Below are 23,242 nucleotides of genomic sequence, written 5' to 3'. Positions count from 1 at the left end.
GGAAATGTAGGTGGTCCTGATATCTCTCTCACCTTCTAGGTGAAGTCAAAAGGAAGTTTCCATGCCTTCTAAGAAATTACCTTGGCTCAGCACCTGTGGCTTCAGGGTGCCAGCCACATGCACCTGAGCTCGCGGGTTCGAATCCAGCCCGGGCCTGCCAAACAACAATGATGGCTACAACCAAAAAAAATAGCCAGGCATTGGGGCGGGTGCCTGTAGTCCCAGCTGTGTGGGAGGTAGAGGCAGGAGAATCGCTTGAGCCTAGGAGTTGGAGGTTGCTGTGAGCTGTGATGCTACGGCACTCTATCCAGGGTGACAGCTTGAGGCTTTATCTCAAAAAAAAAAAAGAAATTACCTCAGTACTTTTGTTAGTGAGTCCTGTGATGAACAGAGCATTTTCTTTCATAGAAATGATATTTCTCATGTGCTAGTAATGATTATTATTATTATTTCTTTTTTTTGAGACAGAGTCTTACTACGTTGCCCTGGGTAGAGTGCCATGGTGTGACAGCTCACAGCAACCTCCAACTCTTGGACTTAAATGATTCTCTTGTTTTAGCCTCCCAAGGCGGGACTATAGGTACCCACCATAATGCCCAGCTATTTTTTTTGGTTGTAGTTGTCATTGCTGTTTGGCAGGCCCGGGCTGGATTCGAACCCACCAGCTCCTGTGTATGTGGCTGGCGCCCTAGCCACTGAGCTGCAGGCGCCAAGCCATGTGCTCCTAATTTTTAACACAACCGTGGAACAGGTCTTCCAGGTATAAGGAACAAAGCACTGGGCAGAAAAATCCTTGAGTAATATAGCTTGGTTTTATTTTGTTGTTATTTTTTCAGAGACACTGAGAGGAACAAAGACATTGCTTTCCTAGAAGCCCAGATCTATGAATATGTAGAGATTCTTGGGGTGAGTAACTGACTCTGCTGAGGGCTTTAAATCTATAAAGAATGGAAGTAAGAGAGATAGGAACTCATACAGGGTATTTTTTTTCAGGTTCAAAGGAGGAAGGGATAGGTGTTAAACTAGTTCAGCACAAAATACAGTTCATTCAGGGTATTTGGCCCTTCAGAAAGTTCCCCATCTGTTGTTACATGATATTCCCAAGGTTGCCAGCTTCCATAAGTACAGGCATAGAGAACATACTCTCCTCTCAATATAGTATCCAGGGAGTGCAGGTTCTTTGCCCAAGCTTCAGAATATACCGAGGGTGGGGCGGCGCCTGTGGCTCAGTGAGTAGAGTGCCGGCCCCATATGCCGAGGGTGGCAGGTTCAAACCCAGCCCCGGCCAAACTGCAACAAAAAAAAAAAATAGCCGGGCATTGTGACGGGCGCCTGTAGTCCCAGCTATTCGGGAGGCTGAGGCAAGAGAATCGCGTAAGCCCAAGAGTTAGAGGTTGCTGTGAGCCGTGTGATGCCACGGCACTCTACCTGAGGGCAGTACAGTGAGACTCTGTCTCTACAAAAAAAAGAAAAGAATATACTGAGGGTGGCTAAAGAAGCAGACACTCTGCCGGGCAAGGTGGCTCACTCCCATAATCCTAGCACCCTGGGAGGCTGAGGCGGGTGGATTGCCTGAGCTCACAGGCTCGTGACCAGCCTGAGCCAGAGCAAGACCCCTAAAAAATAGCCGGGTGTTGTGGTGGGTGCCTGTAGTCCCATCTGCCTGGGAGGCTGAGGCAAGAGGATCACTTGAGCCCAAGAGTTTGAGGTTGCTATGAGCTATGATGCCATGGCACTCTACCGAGGGCAACAAAGTAAGACTCTGTGTCAAAAAAAAATAAAAAAAGCAGACACTCAAAAGGCAAGTAAGAGAAAGATTCATAGTGGCTTTTCAAGTATTACTTATGAAAAGGCATTACATGTTCAAGAGATTGTGAGAAACTCAATAGAGCTAGAATATTGTAGTGTAAAACTGGCTGTGAATGTTCTCCATGAGTATTCTTTCAGGAGGAGCTGAAGGATGGGTTGGGGTAAGAAAAGGCCTATTCTGACCTTTTGTTCAGAGAGAAAAGAGGAGGAGGAAAATAGATCTCTGTCCAAGAAGAGAAAGTAGGAAGGCAGGTGGGAACATTCAGAGATGTTTAGTGTCTCTGGGCATCATGCAGAAGACCTGGCATTCTATTTTTTTTTTTTTGAGACAGAGTCTCACTCCATCACCCTCGGTAGAGTGCTGTGGCGTCACACAGCTCACAGCAACCTCCAACTCCTGGGCTTAGGTGATTCTCTTGCTTCAGCCTCTCGAGTAGCTGGAACTACAGGCGCCCGCCACAACGCCTGGCTATTTTTTTATTGCAATTTGACCGGGGGCGGGTTTGAACCTGCCACCCTCGGTATATGGGGCTGGCACCCTACCCACTGAGCCACAGATGCTGCCCAAAACCTGGCTTTCTATACCATCTTTATCAGTTGCCATGGACATTTTCATTCTCCCTTGCTTTGAGGACCACATGTGGTAGCTGTACAACTAGTCATCTCTTGGCTCCGTTATGACTGCTTTTCATGAAATGCTAGCCAAACATTAGACATTGGGACACATGTTCTTCACAGTGAACTTGGGCTGTGCTGATGTGGGCAGCAATCTGAATTGCCAATCCTCTGAGGATGGCTGGGAGGCTGTTGACATCATGCCCTTGACATGAGGTATGCTTTTCTCCTTTTAAGAGCATTTTGCTATCCCTATCAGAAGGTGGTACCATTCTCTTTGAAATTCTGACCAGTTCCAGCCAGGTGGTTTCCAAAAGTTGCTCTCATTATGTACTGATGAGACTTTTGCCATTATTTTACCATTTGTTGATGTCTCTTGGTTTCTGAGCATTAACCTACATTTTTGGATGCAATAGTGAATATGTCACAGCTTCTCTTGCCCTTGAAAACCCCATGTTGTGATTGAGGAGACAGATAATTGAGGTATAATGTGGATTATGTCATAATACACTGAGGTTAAGTTCTCTTGATGTTAGCCAAAAGGACGAGAAGCGATGAGGTTAAGTTCTCTAGGTAAAAAAAGGGAGGAAAAAATGTGTCACGTAGAGGAAATGTAAGCATAAAGATGTAACATTATGAAAGGAAATTATATGTTTAGGAAATAACGAGAAATTCACTGTGTTTGGAGCATATTTTGTAAGAGAATGATCAGAGAAAAATTTGGAGAGTTATGTTGGAAATTTGGACTTTGTCCTAAACAGAAGGAAGCTAATAAAAGTTTTTAAAGCAGGAGAGTGTGCCATTAGTTTTGGGGTGTTTTTGGTTGTTGTTTTTGTTTTGTTTTTTTTTGAGACAGAATTTCACTCTGTTGCCCTGGCTAGATGCCTGGCTAGTTTATCTATTTTTTTTTTTTTTTAGAGACATTTTCACTTTATGGCCCTTGGTAGAGTGCCATGGCATCACACAGCTCACAGCAACCTCCAACTCCTGGGCTTAAGCAATTCTCCTGCCTCAGCCTCCCTAGTAGCTGGGACTATAGGCGCCCGCCACAACGCCCGGCTATTTTTTTGTTGTAGTTTGGCCGGGGTCGGGTTTGAACCCGCCACCCTGGGTGTATGGGGCTGGCGCCTTACCGACTGAGCCACAGGTGCTGCCTAGTTTATTTTTAGTAGAGATAGGGTCTCACTCTTGCTTAGATTGATCTTAAACTCCTGAGCTCAATCAATCTATGCACCTTAGCCTCCTAGAGTTCTAGGATTATAGGTGTGAACCACCGTGCCCGGCCTTAGATTTGGTTCTTTTTTTTTTTTTTTTTTTTTTTTGAGACAGAGCCTCAAGCCGTTGCCCTGGGTAGAGTCCTGTGGCATCACAGCAACCTCCAACCTCCAACTCCTGGGCTTAAGCGATTCTCATGCCTCAGCCTCCCAAGTAGCTGGGACTACAGGCACCCGCCACAATGCCTGGCTGTTTTTTGGTTGTAGTTGTCATTGTTGTTTGGCGGGCCTGGGCTGGATACCCACCAACTCTGGTGTATATGGCTGGTGCCTTAGCTGTTTGAGCTACAGGCGCCAAGCCTTAGATTTGGTTCTTTATTTTATTATTATTTTTTTTATTTTATTTTTTTTTTTGAGACAGAATCTTATTTTGTTGCCTTTGCTAGAGAGCCGTGGCATCACAGTTCACAGCAACCTCCAGCTGTTGGGCTTAGGTGATTCACTTGCCTCAGCTTCCCGAATAGGTGGGACTACAAGCGCCCGCCGTAATGCCTGGCTATTTTTTGTTGCAGTTTGACCTGGGCTGGATTTGAACCCGCCACCCTCAGTATATGGGGCTAGCGCCCTACTCAATGAGCCACATGTGCCACCTGGATTTGGTTCTTTAAATAGATGAATCTGGCAGCAAAAACTCAACCAAAGGCAAAAAAAAAAAAAAAAAAAGAAGAAGGAGGAGGAAACTAAACCAGAATGGAGAGAGACTTAGGCCAAGTTAGAAGATGGTCATCTTGGTGAAGTTCAGGAGATATTAGAAGCAAGATAAATGAGGCTGCTTTCTGTTCTGTGGTAGTCTGCTTGGCCTCAGATGGGTAATGGGGCATATGATGGAAAAAATTTGACTTTTTCTTTCAGGGTCAGCTAGGCCCTGCTGATAAGGAGTTCTAAAGTTAGAGGAAGACTTTCTCTTTGTTCTATAAGAAAGAACCTTATTCTTGGAAGTGAGGGGTTAGAAAGGATCATAGGAAATTTCCCTTGTTATTCTGCACTACTTTTCTTTGACTTTTCATTTACGGATCTGCCTTAGGAACAGCGACATCTCACTCATGAAAATGTACAACGCAAGCAAGCAAGGACAGGAGAAGAGCGAGAAGAGGAGGAGGAAGAGCAGATCAGTGAGAGTGAAAGTGAAGATGAAGAGAATGAGATTATTTACAACCCCAAAAACCTACCTCTTGGCTGGGATGGCAAAGTAAGTCCCAGCACTACCACTTTGTCCCCATTTCCCATATTGAAGCTGCTGTAGACTTTAGTAGACTAATGGTGTTTCTAATGTCTTTTTTTCTTTTTTTAGCCCATTCCCTACTGGCTGTATAAGCTTCACGGCCTAAATATCAACTACAACTGTGAGATTTGTGGAAACTACACCTATCGAGGGCCCAAGGCCTTCCAGCGGCACTTTGCTGTAAGGAATTCAGTGCCATTTTTCCTGAGAATTAAAGTAGCAACATGAGACTTTTAGAAAAGAGAATAGGAACAGCCAGAGAGGACCATTAGGGTCCAGAGCTGAAGGGAATCAAGCCCAGGGGTTTTGGCGTTTGGCACCAGTGTAGCTAGTCTTGAGTACCTGAGGTTTTCTGGAAGCATTCTACCATCCTGCTGTTTGAATTTCAGTTTGGTTTTCTCTTGTTCTTATGCTTTTCTCTTTATCTTTCCGCCATCATCTTAGACCAATTTCTGACTCCTTGGTCATTTCTCCTCTCCATTGCTAGTACTAGGGACCAAAAAAGGAGCTGACTGCCTTCTTTGAGTCTTATAAGGGCTTTTGCCTCTTTGAAAAACGAAACTAACTGAACTGACTTTTTTTTTTTTTTGAGACAGAGTCTCACTTTGTCATCCTTGGTAGAGTGCGTGGCATTATAGCTCACAGCAACCTCTAACTCCTAGGCTCATGCATTTCTCTTTCCTCAGCCTCCCATGTAGCTGGGACTACAGGCATCTGTCACAATGCCTGGATATTTTTGGAGACAAGGTCTTGCTCTGGGCCTCCGTCTCCTAGAGTGCTAGGATTACAGTGTGAGCCCCGCTGCCTGGCCCTGAACTGACATTTAGAAAGCTATTGAGATAGGGCATCATCTGGGTGGTACTCCAATAGGTAGGCTGACCTTGTTTTGTTTCTGCCTTTAGTTCTCAATACTTGAAGGAAATTTTACAGAATGAAAAAACCTTATGGTAGAACCAGGGATGGTGAATTTATATGAAACGTCTCTCTCTCAGACGTACATTTGTATTTATTTTATTTATTTTTGAGACAGAATCTCACTATGTCCTTGGTAGAGTCCCATGGCTCACAGCAACCTTTAAGTCTTGGGCTTAAGTGATTATCTTGTCTCAGCCTCCCAAGTAGCTGGGACTACAGGCACCCACCACAACACCCGGCTATTTTTTGGTTGTTGTTGTTGCAGTTGTCATTGTTGTTTAGCAGGCCCAGCTGGGTTCAAACCCGGCTGCCACAGTGTATGTGGCTGGTGCCCTAACCGCTGAGTTATGGATGTTAAGTCCAGGCATACATATTATTAATAGATCCTGGGTCTTTTTTGCTGAGCCCCTGCGTAGGCGCTCCATCTTTCTGAGCAACACCGGCAATGATTGGAGTTGGCATTCAGGATAAACCCCTTGCTGTTTACCATCCCTCAGCCCATACTGTCATTATATCAGTATTTCTTCCTCCCGTGTCTCACAGTCTTTCTTATCCCTGATGAGCAGTTCCGTCCTTTAGTTATGAAGTTGATCCTGACCTGCATCAGAACCTTTATTCATGCTGGTAGTGGGAATTCCTGGGGCTGTGTCAGGTTCTCCCGTGGGAGGTGACTGGTTTGAGTTGTGTTCTTCTGTGGTCTTAACCCAGAGTTTTGTCTATGAGACTGCTAGATCTAGAATCTAGGTTTGACAGATTTCAGTGAGGCAAACAGTACAGTGCTGCTTTGAAATCCCAGCTTCTTGTCACTCACAGCCAGTCGTGACAAGAAGTACATGAACCACAGAAGGGATGTTGCCCGTATGAAGAGTCTTTTGCAAAGGACCAGGCTAGCGTTTGTCAGTAGAGTGGAGTTAGTACCTTGTGTTCAGCTGCTCCACTTCACATGTTCCTTTTGCTTCTCTCTCCTCCCAGGAATGGCGTCATGCTCATGGTATGAGGTGTTTGGGCATCCCAAACACTGCCCACTTTGCTAATGTGACACAGATTGAAGATGCTGTCTCCTGTAAGTAAGCTTTGTTTACTATTTCCTGGGCTAGACCAAGTAGCTACTCGCTACAGCGCATGTCCCAAATACTCTAGTGTATTCAGACCTAAGAGGAGTCACGTGGGACTCCTATGGCGATTCTCTTGCCTCAGCCTCCCAAGTAGCTGGGACGACAGGCACCCGCCACAATGCCCGACTTTTTTCTTGTTGCAGTTGTCATTGCTGTTTTAGCTGGCCCAGGCCAGTTTCAAACCCGCTACTATCAGTATATGGATCTGGCGCCCTACCCACTGAGCCAGAGGCGTCACCTTAGATATTCTTTCAATAATAGTTATTTACCTTGTTAGGAATTTGTTTAGAAGTTTTGTTCATGAATTTATAATCATAAGTAAGATGAGCTTTTTTTATTCCCCTTTGAGAATAGTGTCTTTGTCAGATTTAGTGATCTAAACCATATTGATGGCCAGGTATAGTGCCTCAGGCCTGTAATCCTAGCACCTTGGGAGACTGAGGTAGGAGGAAGGGTTGAGGCCAAGACTATGAAGTTGCAGCTTGGGGGACAGAGCAAGGCCCCCTCAATGCATGAGATTGCAGGTTACATTCTCTTCTGTCATTTGAAGCTGTTTTTTTTGTTTGTTTGTTTGTTTTTTTTATTGCTGGGGATTCATTGAGGGTACAATAAGCCAGGTTACACTGATTGCATTTGTTAGGTAAAGTCCCTCTTGAAGCTGTTTTTATTTATATAAATTCTTCATACAAAGGAACTACTCTGGGAAGATTCTTTAGTTAATAACTCATAAAATTTCCTTTTTTTTTGAGACAGAGTCTCACTATGTCACCTTCGCTAGAGTGCCTTGGCGTCACAGCTCACAACAACCTCAAACTTTTTGGGCTTAAGTGATTCTTTGTCTCAGCCTCCCAAGTAGCTGGGACCACAGGTGCCCACCATAACACCAGGCATTTTTTTTTTTTTTTTGAGACAGAGTCTCACTTTGTCACCCTCCAGCCTCGGTAGAGTGCTGTGACATCACAGCTCACAGCAACCTCAAACTCTTGGGCTTAAGCGATTCTCTTGCCTCAGCATCCCAAGTAGCTGGGACTACAGGTACCCACCGAACCACCCAGCTATTTTTTGGTTGTAGTTGTCATTGTTTGGCAGGCCTGGGCTGGATTCAAACCTGCTAGCTTCGGTGTATGTGGCTGGCACCCTAGCCACTGAGCTACAGGAGCTGAGCCTGAGCACTTTTTTTTTTTTCTTTTTTGAGACAGAGTCTAACTCTTATCTCCTGGGGTAGTATCAGAGCATCTTCATACCTCACTGTAACCTCAGTCTCCTTGAGCTCAAGGGATCCTCTTTTCCTCAGCCTCCCAAGTATCTGGGACTATGGTACTTGCCACAATACCTGGCTAGTTTCTCTATTTTTAGTAGAGATAGAATCTTGCTCTTGCTCAGGTTGGTCTCGAACTCTTGAGCTCAAGACTGCACCTACCTCCACTTCCCAGAGTGTTATAATACAGGCATGAGCCACCACACCTAGCCTGTTGGTATAATTTCTTGATTTCTATGGCAAAGTAGGTAGCCAAGTACTTTATTTCCATTCTGAGTTTTATTACTTTCTCTTACTGATACTTTTTTCTTATTTCAAGTCTTTAGTCAAAACTTTTTGTTTTGTCTCTTTTTCCTTCTTTTTTCTTTTAATATAGACATTTAAACTAGATGTCATTCTGTAAGGACTCCATTGGGAGTATCTATTCTATTTTTTTCTTTTTTTTTTTGTAGAGACAGAGTCTCACTTTACCGCCTTCGGTAGAGTGCCATGATGTCACAGGACTCATACAGCAACCTCTAGCTCTTGGGCTTCCGCGATTCTCCTGCCTCAGCCTCCCCAGCAGCTGGGACTACAGGCGCTTGCCACAACGCCCAGCTATTTTTTTGGTTGCAGTTCAGCCGGGGCTGGGTTTGAACCCGCCACCCTCGGTATATGAGGCCGGCGCCCTACTCACTGAGCCACAGGCGCCACCCTATTTTTTTTTTTTGAGACAGTCTCACTTTGTTGCCCTCAGTAGAGTACTATGGCATCATAGCTCACAACAACCTCAAACTCCTAAGCTCAAGTGATCCTCTTGCCTCAACCTCCCAAGTAGCTGGGACTACAGGCACTCTCCACAACGCCTGGCTATTTTTAGAGACAGGGTCTTGCTCTTGTTCAGGCTGATCTCATATTCATGAGATCAGGCAATCCACCTGCCTCAGCCTCCCAGAAGTGCTAGGATTATAGGCATGAGCCATCGTACCCGGCAGGAATATCTATTTTTTTTTTTTTCTTTTGGGAGTATCTGTTCTTTTTTTTTAATATGGAACGCTTCGCGAATTTGCGTGTCATGCTTGCACAGGGGGCATGCTAATCTTCTTTGTCTCGTTCCAGTTTTTGTATATGTGCTGCTGAAGCGAGCAGGAGTATCTATTCTTAATATATTGTATTTAAAGTTTGGGTTTTCTTTTTTTTTTTGATACAGAGTCTAACTTTGTCGTCCTAGGTAGAATGCCATGGCATCATAACTTATAGCAACCTACAGCTTTTGGGCTCAAGCCATTCTCTTTCCTCAGCCTCCCAAATAGCCAGGACTATAGGCATCCCCACAATGCTCGGCCGTTTTTAGAGGTGAGGTTTCGCTCTACCTCAGGTTGGTTTCAAACCTATAAGCTCAGGCAATCCACCTGCCTCCGCCTCCCAAGTAGCTAGGACTATAGGCATGTGCCACTATGCTTGCCTAATTTTTCTATTTTTAGTAGAGACGGGGTCTCACTCTGGCTCAGTCTGGTCTCAAACCCTAGCTCAGGCAGTCTGACAGTCTCAGCCTCCCAGAGTGCTGGGATTACAGGTGTGAGCCACCATGCCTGGTCTTAGGTTTCATATGTATTTTTTGTGTTGTTGCAGCCACATAAGCTCCATATTATATTGTGAATTTATTAATCACTCTCATTTTCTTTTTTTTAGAGACAAGAATCTCACTTTATTGTTCTCAGTAGAGTGCAATGGCATCACAGCTCACAGCAACCTCCAACTCCTGGGCTTAGGCGATTCTCTTGCCTCAGCCTCCCAAGTAGCTGGGACAACAGGCGTCCACCACAATGCCCTGCTATTTTTTGTTGCAGTTTGGCCGGGGCGGGTTAGAACCCGCCACTCTTGGTATATGAGGCCTGCATCCTACCCACTGAGCCATAGGCACTGCCCCCAGTTTTCTTGCTGATAGCTTCATTTGTTGTATTTTAATAGACTTAGATCATTTCCCCAATCATCAATATTTTGGCAGCAAATGTTGGCTGTTCTTTAACCCAGTCACCTATACTCCTACCTCCTCAAATGTTAAAACCTCTTGCCTCAGATGATCCTTCCAAAGTGCTGGGATTAAACTCCATGTCTTGGGTGGCACCTGTAGCTTAGTGAGTAGGGCGCCCACCCCATATATCAAGGGTGGCGAGTTCAAACCCGACCCCGGCCAAATTACAAAAAATAGTCAGATGTTGTGACGGGCGCCTGTAGTCCTAGCTACTCGGGAGGCTGAGGCAAGAGAATCGCCTAAGCCCAGGAGCTGGAGTTTGCTGTGAGCTGTGACGCCCCGGCACTCTACCGAGGGTGACAATGTGAGACTCTGTCTCTAAAAATAATAATAATTATAATAAACTCCATGTCTTCATCTTGTTTGCAAGAATATGCTTTTCCAGCTCTGCTACTTTTTACCACATCAGCTTTGTGTCCTTTCTTATGTCCTTCCTTTCAGCTTTAGTTTATGATGAAGGCAATTCTTGCCTTTGCTCTGTATGACTTTTTTCAGTTCTCAGAGTCTGCCACCATCAAGCTCCTTGGTGTGTCCGTTTCTAATGCCTGGGAGAGACAATAAGTAGGTACAGCTGGGTTGGGTGCTATGTGTAGTTTAGTTACCTGTGCTTCCAGGAGGGCTGGTAGTGAAAGTAGGTCCATGCTAGATAAGACTGCTCCTTCCAGGGCTCTCAGGGAGACACTTTCTCTTAAGCAGGGAAGCAACCATTGGCACAGCTGTGAATAGTGGGCTGACTTGTTTGTCTTTATTTTAGATCATTGTGTTCATGATTTGCTTTACTCTCTTTTGGAGATTTTAGCCTGGAGGGAGGGATTCAGTACTGTCATTTCAGTTGCCAATTTTTTTTTTTTTTCACTTACATGAAGGATTCCATTTATAAATTTATTGTGTTAATGATTCCATAGTTCTAGATTTATGATTTTTTTTTAAATTGGAACAAAAGACAACTAAGATAGAGCCCAGTGAAATTGCCCCCAGAAATCCCCATTTAGAGGTTTGGTTACACTTTACCAGAATTCTAACTAGGTCTAAATCTCCCTAATAGCAGGCCAGGCATGGTGCTCACACCTGTAATCCCAGCACTCTCGGAGGCTGAGGCAGGCACATCGTCTGAGCTCACGAGTTCAAGATCAGCCTGAGCTAGAGTGAGACCCAGTCTCTAAAAATAGCCAGGAGTTGTGGCGGGCGCCTGTAGTCCCAGCTACTCAGGAAACTGAGGCAAGAGAATTGCTTCAGCCCAAGAGTCTGAGGTTGCTGTGAACTATGGCACCAAGGCACTCTACTGGGGGCAACAAAGTGCGACTCTGTCTCAAAAAAAAAAAAGAAAAGAAAAAACAATGGCTTGTAGCACAGTGGTTATGGAGCCAGCCACATATACTGAGACTGGCAGGTTCAAACCCAGCCTGGGCCTGCTAGACAACAATGAAAGCTGTAGCAAAATATAGCTGGGCATTGTGGCAGGTGCCTATAGTCCCAGCTACTCGGAGGGTGAGGCAAGAGAATCGCTTGAGCCCAGGAGTTTGAGGTTACTGTGAGTTGTGACGCCATGGCACTCTACTGAGGGTGACATAGTGAAACTCTGTCTCAAAAATAAATAAGTAAGTAAATCTACCTAATAGCATCAAATTCAAAGATAACCATCTTATTTACAATAATGGAATTTAGAGACATTACCTATAAAAGCAGTTGTTTTGCCAAAATAATGATAACCTATATCTATGGCTTTTTATTGTGTCAGGTATCCCATTTAAAAACAGGAAGCTTGTGTAGTTTGCTTGATTTACTCTTTTTTTTTTTTTTTTTTTTCAGTTTTTAGCCAGGGCTGGGTTTGAACCTACCACCTGCGGTATATGGGACCTGAGCATCGTCCCTCCCTAGCAGTGGACCTGTCTTATTCCATGTACTCATGCCCCAGTCCTTGAGCCACAGGTGCTACCTGATTTACTCTTAATGAACCTACGTGGATCATATTCTTTTCCATTTGCTTTCAGATTTCTCTGAAGAGTAACATCTCCCTTACTGCTCTATGGTTTCCTGCGTCCCTTTTTTTCTTTAAGAAAACCATGACAGCATTTTCAATTTCCATTATTTTAGTGCCACTCTTGGTTGGATTCCTGAAAGACTAAACAGAGAATGTGATAGGGCAGGGCCCTGTAATTAAGCATGTTACAAATTTGTCATTCTTTCCTGATATGCATATTTGGGCCCGAAGACTTCAACTAATTTAAAGCAATTAGCAAGCAAGCAACCTGTATTCCAGGTACAGAGCTTAGCATTTCCTCATATATTGTCTCATTTACTATAATATTTCCTTACTCATCTTAGGCTTCAGCTTTCTCTATATATTCTAATCCTATCATTTTAGGGATTGTTCTATTTGGTGGGAAAGGTAGAAACATAGAAACCAAGTGGTTCTGCCTATTCACTATCATCTGTTGATATTTTATCATCATCCCTCCCTAGCAGTGGACCTGTCTTATTCCATGTACCCATTTGTTTCAAGAGTTCACTTACCTGATACCATTGTTAAAAATTTAAGTCATTGTTTCTGGCCGGGTGCTGTGGCTCACAACGGTGGTCCTAGTATTCTGGGAGGCTGAGGCAGGTGGATTGCTTGAGCTCAGGAGTTCGAGACTAGCCTGAGCAAAAGTGAGACCTCATTTCTACTAAAAACAGGAAAAGTAGCCAGGCATTGTGTCCAGTGTCTATAGTCCCAGCTACTCGAGAGGCTGAGGCAAGAGGATCACTTGAGCCCAAGAGTTTGAGGTTGCTGTGAGCTGTGACACCACAATACGCTAGGCGTCATTCTTTCCCTGGTTTTTGTATCTGTTTTTGTTTTTTTTTTAGACAGCCTCAAGCTGTCGCCCCGTAGAGTGCTGCGGCGTCACAGCTCACAGCAACCTCCAACTCCTGAGCTTAAGCAATTCTCTTGCCTCGCCTCCCAAGTAGCTGGGACTACAGGCGCCTGCCACAACACCCGGCTATTTTTTGGTTGTAGTTGTCATTGTTATTTGGCAGGCCTGGGCTGGATTTGAACCCACCAGCTCTGGTGTATGTAGCTGGCGCCTTAGCTGCGTGAGCTACAGGCGCCAAGCCTTGTATCTGTTTTTTCTTCTTTATGTGGCTGATCACACCCTTTAAAGCGGTGGTGGTTTGGGCAGCACCTGTGGCTCAGGGAGTAGGGCGCCGGCCCCATATACTGAGGGTGGTGGGTTCAAATCCAGCCCTGGCCAAACTGCAACAAAAAAATAGCCAGGCGTTGTGGCAGATGCCGGTAGTCCAGCTACTCGGGAGGCTGAGGCAAGAGAATTACCTAAGTCAAGGAGCTGGAGGTTGCTGTGAGCTGTGTGACGCCACGGCACTCTACCAAGGGCAATAAACTGAGACTCTTGTCTCCTCAAAAAAAAAATAAAAAATAAAGTTATGGTGGTTTTTGTTGATATCTTCATCTTTTTTTTTTTTTTTTTTTTGTAGAGACAGAGTCTCACTGTACCGCCCTCGGGTAGAGTGCCGTGGCATCACACAGCTCACAGCAACCTCCAACTCCTGGGCTTAAGCAATTCTCTTGCCTCAGCCTCCCGAGTAGCTGGGACTACAGGCGCCCGCCACAACACCCAGCTATTTTTTTGTTGCAGTTTGGCCGGGGCTGGGTTTGAACCCGCCACCCTCGGCATATGGGGCCTGCGCCCTACTCACTGAGCCACAGGCGCCGCCTGATGTCTTCATCTTTTCTTTTTCTTTTTTTTTTTGAGATAGTCTTACTTTGTCACCCTTGGTAGAGTGCTGTGACATCATAGCTCACAGCAACCTCTAACTCTTGGGCGCAGGCTATTCTCTTATCTCAGGCTCCCTAGTAGCTAGGACTACAGGTGCATACCACAACACCTGGCTGTTTTTTAGAGATGGGATCTTGCACTTGCTCAGGCTAATCTTGAACCTGTGAGCTCAGGCAATCCACCCACCTCAGTCTCCCAGAGTGCTAGGATATAGGCATGAGCCACCGAGCTTGGCTACTATCTTTTCATCTTCGTGAAATAATCTGTTACTGAACTATCAGAAGTTTTATTTTAATGTCTGTATTGGCTTTTTTTTTTTGAGTCTCACTTTATTGCCCAGGCTAAAGTACCCTGGTATTAACCTTGCTCACAATAACCTTAAACTCTGGGTTCAAGGAATCCTCCTGCCTCAGCCTCCCAAGTAGTTGGGACTACAGGCACCTGTCAGAATGCCCAGCCAATTTTTCTCTTTTAGTAGAGACAGGGTCTTGTTCAGACTGGTCTCAAACTTCTGACCTCATGAGATCCTATTGACCTCCTAAGAGTGCTAAGATTACAGGCATGAGGCTCAGTGTCCATAGCACGGTGGTTATAGCGCCAGCCACGTACACTGAGGCTGGCGGGTTTGAGCTGTACCTGGGCCAGCTAAACAACAATGACAACTGCAACAGAAAATGGCCAGGCGTTGTGGCGGGTGGTCCTGTAGTCCCAGCTACTTGGGAGCTTGAGGCAAGAGAATCACTTAAGCCAAAGTGTTTGAGGTTGCTGTGAACTTTGACACCACAGCACTCTACCCAGGGCAATAGCTTGAGACTGTCTTTAAAAAAAAAAAAAGAAGAAGAAAAAAATAAATTACAGGGGTGAGCCACTGTGTCTAGCCTTCCATTGTCTGTTAAACAGTATGAAATTTTACCTTTTTTCCCCCACAGAATTTTTTTAAATACACACATTAGATTTTAAGTAAACATATTTGACAGTATGTAGTGTTCCTTTTTTCTTCTATTGTGAACAATAAGACAGTAAAGTCACTTCCTTAATTCTCATAGGTCCCACATTAACTTCATTCAAGAGTACCAATTTTTGGCCGGGCACAGTGGTTCACGCCTATAATCCTAGCACTGTGGGAGGCCAAGGCAGGTGGATTGCTTGAGCTCTTGAGTTCGAGACCAGCTTGAGTAAGACTGAGACCTCATCTCTAAGAATAGCTGGGCATTGTGGCAGGCACCTGTAGTCCCAGATACTTGAGGCTGAGGCAAGAGAATCACGTGAGCCCAAGAATTTGAGGTTACTATGAGCTGTGATGCCATGGCACTGTACTGAGGGTGACAAAGTGAGACTCTATCTCAAAAAAAAGAGTATCAATTCTTTTTTTTTTTTTTTACAGTTTTTTTGGCCGGGGCCGGCTTTGAACCCGCCACCTCCGGCATATGGGGCCCGCGCCTTACTCCTTTGAGCCACAGGCACCACCCAAGTATCAGTTCTTTAAAAGGTCTTTGGTTATATTTGATCCCACTTTTCTTTTACAACTAAGCAAGATCATGATAAATTTTGCAGTGGAAAGAGTATTATCTATAGGTGGCCAAGAACCAAAATTCCATTGTAGGTCAAGCAATAATCTCAAATACCGAGTCATCCGGCGGATCCTATGTGGGAGGGGTTCACACTGGCTACCCAGTGGCTGCCCAGTCAGTCCTGATTGCTGCTCATTTCTCTTCCTGCAGTGTGGGCCAAGTTGAAATTGCAGAAGGCCTCAGAGCGATGGCAGCCTGACACTGAGGTAGGTGCTAAAATTTTTGAGACAGAGTCTCACTATGTCACCATGGCATCACAGCTCACAGTAACCTCAAACTCTTGGGTTTAAGCGATTCTCTTGCCTCCACCTCCCCAGTAGCTGGGACTACAGGCACCTGCCACAACACCTGGCTATTTTTTAGTTGCAGCTGTCATTGTTTAGCAGGCCCAGGCCAGGCTCGAACCTGCCAGCACATCGGTGTATGTGGCCAGTGCCCTGTTCACTGAGCTACAGATTCTGAGCCTATAAATTAACTCTTGATTATTTATATATATGTTAATACATATATATATATTATTTATTTATATGTATATTTTTGGAGACAGAGTCTCACTGTGTTGCCCTTGGTAAAGTGCTGTGGCATCACAGCTTACAGAAACCTCCAACTCTTGGGCTAAAGCGATTCTTTTGCCTCAGCCTCCCAAGTAGCAGATACTACAGGCACCTGCCACAATGTCCAGCTACTTTTTGTTATAGTCGTTGTTGTTTATTTTTATTTATTTATTTATTTTTTTTTTTTTTTGAGGCAGAGCCTCAAGCTGTCACCCTGAGTGGAATGCTGTAGCATCACAGCTCACAGCAACCTCTTAACTCCTGGGCTCAAGTGAGCCTCCCGCTCCTCCGCCTCCTAAGTAGCTGGGACTACAGGCACCCGCCACAATGCCCGGCTATTTTTTGGTTGCAGCCGTTATTGTTGTTCGATTGGCCCAGGCTGGATTTGAATCCACCAGCTCAGGTGTATGTGGCTGGCGCCTTAGCCACTTGAACCATAGGCGCCAAGCCTAGTTGTCGTTATTTAGCTGGCCTGGGCCGGGTTCATACCCACCACCCTTGGTGTATGTGGCTGATGCCGTAACCACTGTGCTACAGGTGCCGGGCCTAACTCTTGATTATAAACCTAACTTAATTGTGATTTATCAGACTTTATTATTTTTCTTTCTAAAGACCTGATCAAAGAAACTCTTTTATGTTTATTTCAAAACGTCAAATCGTTTTGGATAGTTTATTTTGAATATTTTTCTTTCTTTCTTTTTTTTTTTTCCTTTTTTTGAGACAGAGTCTCATTATGTCACCCTCAGTAGAGTACCAGGGCGTCTCAACTCACAGCAACCTCAAACTCCTGGGCTTAAGTGATTCTCTTGCCTCAGCCTCCCAAGTAGCTGGGACTATAGGCACCCGCCATGACACCTGGCTATTTTTGGTTGCAGTTGTCATTGTTGTTTAGCAGGCCTGGGCCAGGCTCAAACCCGCCAGCTTCGATGTATGTGGCTAGCACCCTACTCACTGAGCTACGGGTGCCAAGCCTATCATTTTTCTTTTTTAATATGAAATGCATCATAAATTTGTGTCATCCTTATTTGGGGCCATGCTAATGTTCTCTGTATCATTCTAATTTTGGTATATGTGCTGCTGAAGTGAGCACTAATAGACTTTAACCTGTGTCTCAAGGCAGGTTGTACTTTTCCATTAAAATGTTAAGTGACAAGTGGGAGTACCAATCTCTTGTCCTGACATGGAGATTTATAGACTAAAAAGTTGAGAATCCCTATCATGTATCAGATTTCCTTGGAGGAAAGTCATCTCTAAGAAGAGATGATCCCCTCATGGGAGGTGTTCTTGCTGGTTCTGAGATGGTCATCTTGACTAGCAGGTTTCAGAGACAAGGAATGACATGTTTATGGTATAGTGGTAGCAGTTCAACCACATGACCCACAGAGACTGGCAATAGACTCCCTTTCTTTTAGGTCAGTGATTTATATATCTAGCAGCAAAACCCTTTTCCAGCTGCAGTACAACACTGATACACATTTAAAATTCTGTAAAGCAGAACTGCTCTAGAAGTGGGAAAGATCAGCCTTCCTTTTAACTTTTGCTGAAAACTAAGGTTCTTCAGAACCATTTGAAAACTGCTATTTTAGGCCACCCTTTCACAGCCGGGGTTCCTCTTCTTAAATACAGAAAGTGATTTGAACTATTTCTTTACATACCCAAAGGACAGGTCATGACTGGTACCATTCTGAAAATCTAGGAGAGAAGTAAATTTATTACATACAATGGCTGCCTTAGGATCAGTAGGCCTTAATTCTTTTGTGGAATTTCATTTGAGAAAGGCTGTCTTAGATGAACACCAATCTCAGAATACCAAGGTATGCCATGGAATCATGCCAGGGTGAGCTCAGGTACTCAGAGATTTGTTCCAAACATTTCTCCCAGGGGGCGTAGCTAACAAAGTATACCCCTTTCTTTTTAGGAAGAATATGAAGACTCCAGTGGGAATGTTGTGAATAAGAAGACATACGAGGATCTGAAAAGACAAGGACTGCTCTAGTGTTCAGGGATGTAGCTCAGCTTGGAGGCTTACCTAAGCTTCCCTGAGAACTTTTCTATTTCTTCCACCCAAATGCTCAAAGACATTTACTATGTAGTCTTATGGTCTAGTATGCATCTTGTAGAAACAAGGCATGCTAATAGATTGTGGGATTGAAATGTGTTTTATCTTTGTTTTATATTGAAAAGAATTCTTCTGGAAAATAAAACCCACCCTTGTTTTGAATGTATATTGTTCGTCTCAAGGTAATGGACTTTCAGGTCTTAATGCCTCCCTGTCTCTTTCTCATCAACTTTAGTAGCAGCTGAGATTTAATGAGCACCTTTTTTGCTACATAAGTTATGTTAGGTAAATCTGACCTGACCTCTTTTCCTGTCCTCATAGCAACCACTTCCCCAAATAAGCATCACCCCAGGATAAGCCCTATCCTTAGTTGAGTCAGCTATTGATACGCATTCTAGGGAAAGATGGGGAAGATGGACCAGGTCTACTCCTAATGGGTAAGTGTGGTGCTATGGTTTGGTTTTTCTATTTGTATAAAGAAGGGAATTGGGCAGTTTGGGGATGTTCCTGCTACCCTGCCCTGTCCCTGTGCCTCAGCAGCCCCACTCACAGTAGAACTAGGAACAGCAGGGACTCCACCCACTTGCTAGTTCAGAATGAGTCTTTGGTGAGCCTGTCTGCTTGTTTCTTTTACAAGATCCCTGTTGAAGGGAATAATAATCATGTGTTCTCCAAGCCCCAGTAGCCAAGATCTTGGGTAGAGTAGAACAGCTACCTCAGGATCCAAAGCTGGTGTCCCAAGTAGAACTAGGGAAGCCAAGGAGGCATTAATCTGCCCATAAACACAATCATCTATCTGAAGGCCAGGGCCTGCTCCAGGACAGAAGTCCCTAGAGGCCCCCTTTGCCCAGTCAGTACTCAAACCTTCCTTCAGTTTGTAATGTCTACTTTTTAAAAATCCCAACTCTGGGTTCGGCGCCTGTGGCTCAAACAGCTAAAGCGCCAGCCGCATACACCTGAGCTGGCGGGTTCGAATCCAGCCCAGGCCTGCCAAACAACAGTGACGGCTGCAACCAAAAAATAGCCGGGCATTGTGGCGGGCGCCTGTAGTCCCAGCTACTTGGGAGGCTGAGGCAAGAGAATCGCTTAAGCCCAGGAGTTAGAGGTTGCTGTGAGTGGTGATGCCATGGCACTCTACCCAGGGCAACAGCTTAAGGCTCTGTCTCCAAAAAAAAAAGAAATCCTAACTCTGGAACGGGCCATCTGCCCTACTTTTGTCTGTTGACTTAGTCATTTCCATGGCAGCAAGCCTGCACCACTCCACCCCTGTGGCACTTCTCTCTGAGTTGGTATTTTTTTTTCCTGATTCAACCCTGGGCAACTCCTCATATGTTCGTTGCTTAAAACGCCAATTGGACAATCCCTCCAGGGCCTGAGCTTCTGAAGCAGAGTGAGTGGATTAATTAAACCTAATTGAGCCAACTAGGAACAATGATTACTGAAAACTGGCCCAGGATGCAAGGAGACATTGCCATTTGGGAAGAGAGCCTTGGAAATGGGAAATTGGGGAAGAAACATCCTTCAGCCTTCCTGTTGGAATAGTAGACACATTGGGGCTACCAAGGAGTGTACCTGCTGCTATCCAGCTGTTACATTCCTCAGACCCCTCTTGAGGAGTGGGTACTTGAGACTCCAGGGTTAGTGGGCTGTCCCTCTACAGTGTTAAAGGGGAGGTGGGACTAGAACCTGAGGGGTTCTGCCATCACCCTAGCCCAGATAACTGCACTCATCCTTTGGACTGTGCTAGAACAGCCTTGGAGGGACCCTGGCTTTTCTGATAGGGACTTACCTGTTGCACCAAAGTCTTGTTCATCTGTTAACGTTCAGTCAGATTTTTTTAGCACCTATGTGCCAGGCACAGCTAAATTTACAAACCTTCAGAATTAAGTGGTGGTGAGATGGTGGGAGCAGAAGCTAGAAGAAAGGAGGCTCAGCATGTGAGCAGATGGGAAGAACTGTATCACCAACTCTGCCCCCTTCAAAGAGGCACAGGCAAACTCACATCAGAAGTGGTTCTCAGAGGTGGGTACCTGAAGTCTAGACTTCATGGAACCTCTAGAGGAAGAACAGAGTTTCAGTTGAGCTTCCTCATTGGGCTTGGGAAGGAGTGCAAAGTCCTCTTCTCTTGGTTCAGTGGTATCCAACCTATAAACTACATACAGGTTATTTGAAGACTATTTTTCTAATCTGTGGTGTCAGATGGGTATCACCAAAAATATGCACGGAATTTTCTTTTGCTAATTAGCTTTCATTTGTGTGTATTTAATGTGTGGCCTAAGACAACTTTTACTTTTCTAATGTGCAGCATGAAAGTAAAAAGGTTGGACACCCTGGTTAGATCAGTTTTTAATTTTTTTCTTTTTTTGAGACAGAGCCTCAAGATGTCACCCTGGGTAGAGTGCTGTCGCATCACAGCTCATAGCAACCTTCAACTCCTGGACTCAAGTGATTCTCCTGCCTGTGCCTCCCAAGTAGCTGGGACTACAGGTGCCCGCCACAACACCCAGCCATTTTTTGGTTGCAGCCGTTATTGTCGTTTGGCAGGCCGGGCTGGATTCAAACCCGCCAGCTCAGGTGTATGTGGCTGGTGCCTTAGCCTCTTGAGCCACAGGTGCCGAGCCAATTTTTTTTTTTTTTTTTGAGACAGTCTTACTATGTCACCCTCAGTAGAGTGCTGTAGCGTCACAGCTCACAGCAACCTCAAACTCTTGGGCTTAAGCAATTCTCTTGACTCAGCCTCATGAGTAGCTGAGACCACAGGCACCCGCTATGATGCCTGGCTATTTTTTGGTTCCAATTGTCGTTTAGCAGTCCTGGGCCAGGCTTGAACCCGCCAGCCTAGGTGCACATGGCCCACGTCCTACTCACTGAGCTACAGGCACCGAGCAAGTTTTTAATCTTTTTAGGATCATGGATTTCTTTGGAAAGAAAAAGAATTTACAGGCTTTTTCACTAGAACAGTGGACATGCACAAACTTTTTTTTTTTTTAGAGAAAGGGTCTTGCCCTGTCATCGAGACTAGAGTGAGTGCAGTGATGTGATGATAGAGCTCATTGCAACCTTGAACCCCTAGGATCAAATAGTCCTCCTGCCTCAGCCTCCTGAATAGCTAGGACTATAGGTGCTCACCACCAGACTTGGGTAATCTTTAAAATTTTTTTTGGGGGGTGGTACCTGTGGCTCAAAGGAGTAGGGCACCAACCCCATATGCCAGAGGTGGCGGGTTCAAGCACAGCCCCGGCCAAAAACTGCAAAAAGGCAGAGCCTCATGATGTCACCCTCAATAGAGTGCTATGCTGTCACAGCTCACAGCAACTTCCAACTCTTGGGCTTAAGTGATTCCTTTGCCTCAGCCTCCCAAGTAGCTGGGACTATAGGACTTCCTGGCTGAGAACCCGAGGCTGGTGCTGCCAAACCCAGAGGCTGATCCTGGGATGAGTCCTCCCAGGAGCAGGAGTCTCCTTAACTCCTCACCTCTCAGAGGAGAGCGAATAAATCTGTGTAGGCTTCAGTGGTTATCCCTTTCCTCTCCACTTTCTTTCTGTTCTCCTCCCTGGGATCAGCTTGTGCTAGAAGACTCTGGGAAGGGAATATCCCCAGCATTCTGAGGAAGCCCATCACCCCCCACTCCCCACCGCCAGGCACCTTCCTATGTCAGAGGCAAATGAGGCCACACCAGAGGCACCGGATATCTATTTCCTGTCACTGCACCTGCTCTAGCTCTGCCTCCCTCTGATAGCACCCCCAGGATGCTGCTGTTGCTGTGCCAACAACATCAGTCATTCATAGAGGGGCTGTTACAAACTAAGATACAAGCCCCTTTGTGCAAGCCTCAATGTCACTCTGAAAGTATGACTTGTGGGAAACAAAAGCCAAGCCCTCTAGCATGGCACCCGTGGCACAGTGGTTAGGGTGCCGGACACATACACTGAGGCAGGCGGGTTCAAACCCAGCCTGGGCCTGCTAAAACAACAATAACAACTGCAACAACAACAACCAAAAAAAAAAAAAAAATAGCCAGACGTTGTGGTGGGCGCCTGTAGTCCCAGCTACTTGGAAGGCTGAGGCAAGAGAATTGCTTGAGCCCAAGAGTTTGAGGCTGTAAGCTGAACGCCACAGCACTACCCAGGGTGACAAAGTGAGACTCTGTCTCTTAAAAAAAAAAAGCCAAGTCCCTAGACTCCCTTATTCCCTTTTGGTTGACCTCCCCTGCTTCCCAGCTTCAGTTTGTTCATAGTGCAATAATGGCAATTGTGTTGCCATTAATGGCTCTGCAGAGGTGTCACAGCACTTTCCTAGGTAGCCTTGCTGTGCTCCCAGGCCTAGGCCACGTGGCGGTCCCTTGGATCAGCCGCAGCTTTCAAACCATCCACAAATACACCACAGCTTCCAATGTCACAGAGAGGTGTTCCACCAGGAGGCAAAGCTCTCCCACTAGAGTGTGTGTGGCCCAGGGAACACCACTGTGAGGTGCAAGGCTGGGGTAGGGGTGTGGGTGGTCCACAGAGGGGGGTCTCAGGAACAGTGAGGTGCTGGGGAATAGATACTGCTGGTCAGAGTGGAGATGCCGCCCAAGGCTGGCTACTCCCCCATCCTACTGGATGTGCCTGGCTTTCTACCCAGCTGATTCCACTCAGCACTTTCTACTATGAGGCCTGGTGCAGCCTCAATTGGGGGATGGTGGTGAAACAACTCCCAGCCCTCATCTGTCCAAGAACTCTGGCCTGCCCTGGCTCCGGGCAGGCTATAGTTAAGTACTGCAATGGAGGCTACTCTGCCTGGTGCTCAGCAAGTGGCCCTAGATGCTGAGCCCTGTCCCTTCAACCCCTAGCTCCTCGCACCCAAGTCCAGCTCTAATTCCCGCTGACCCATAATCTCAGAGCCCTCCTATCCACAACCCCCCAGCTCTGAGCCCACCATATGATAGGTGCTGAAATCTCAGCTCAGTTTTCACCAACCCCCAACCTCTGTGAACACACCCTAATGTGACTGACCTAGCTTTGGGGTCTCTCTCCCTCATCTGCTCCCCAGGTCTGAGTTTTCTGCCTTTGGTGCTCCCC

At 45.6% G+C, this 23,242-nt stretch overlaps 1 protein-coding gene and 2 non-coding genes across 5 annotated transcripts in view; 1 reads left to right on the top strand and 2 right to left on the bottom strand.

Annotated features, from left to right (window-relative positions):
• Nucleotides 1-18,339, top strand: part of SF3A3 (splicing factor 3a subunit 3) — a 34,866-nt gene extending 16,527 nt beyond the window's left edge. For 2 of the 3 annotated variants that reach the window (XM_053577375.1, XM_053577377.1), the window contains 6 exons: nt 837-906; nt 4,723-4,887; nt 4,990-5,100; nt 6,808-6,898; nt 15,720-15,775; nt 18,042-18,339. In XM_053577375.1, the coding sequence (XP_053433350.1) occupies nt 837-906; nt 4,723-4,887; nt 4,990-5,100; nt 6,808-6,898; nt 15,720-15,775; nt 18,042-18,119 (571 nt within the window). In that variant the 3' untranslated portion in view covers nt 18,120-18,339. The remainder of the gene's footprint in view (nt 1-836; nt 907-4,722; nt 4,888-4,989; nt 5,101-6,807; nt 6,899-15,719; nt 15,776-18,041) is intronic. The other variant, XM_053577376.1, reaches the window with a different exon arrangement.
• On the bottom strand, nt 9,230-9,336 carry LOC128575658 (U6 spliceosomal RNA). Its single transcript, XR_008377079.1, has one exon. It is a non-coding gene; the product is annotated as a U6 spliceosomal RNA (small nuclear RNA).
• On the bottom strand, nt 17,110-17,213 carry LOC128575667 (U6 spliceosomal RNA). Its single transcript, XR_008377087.1, has one exon. It is a non-coding gene; the product is annotated as a U6 spliceosomal RNA (small nuclear RNA).
• Nucleotides 18,340-23,242: the final 4,903 nt, after the last annotated feature.

The sequence above is a fragment of the Nycticebus coucang genome, chromosome 22 (assembly GCF_027406575.1).
Source record: "Nycticebus coucang isolate mNycCou1 chromosome 22, mNycCou1.pri, whole genome shotgun sequence".
In the NCBI taxonomy this organism is placed as follows: Eukaryota; Metazoa; Chordata; class Mammalia; order Primates; family Lorisidae; genus Nycticebus; species Nycticebus coucang.
The sequence above is the reverse complement of the archived record's forward strand: the minus strand, read 5'-3'. Positions and strand labels throughout refer to the sequence as shown.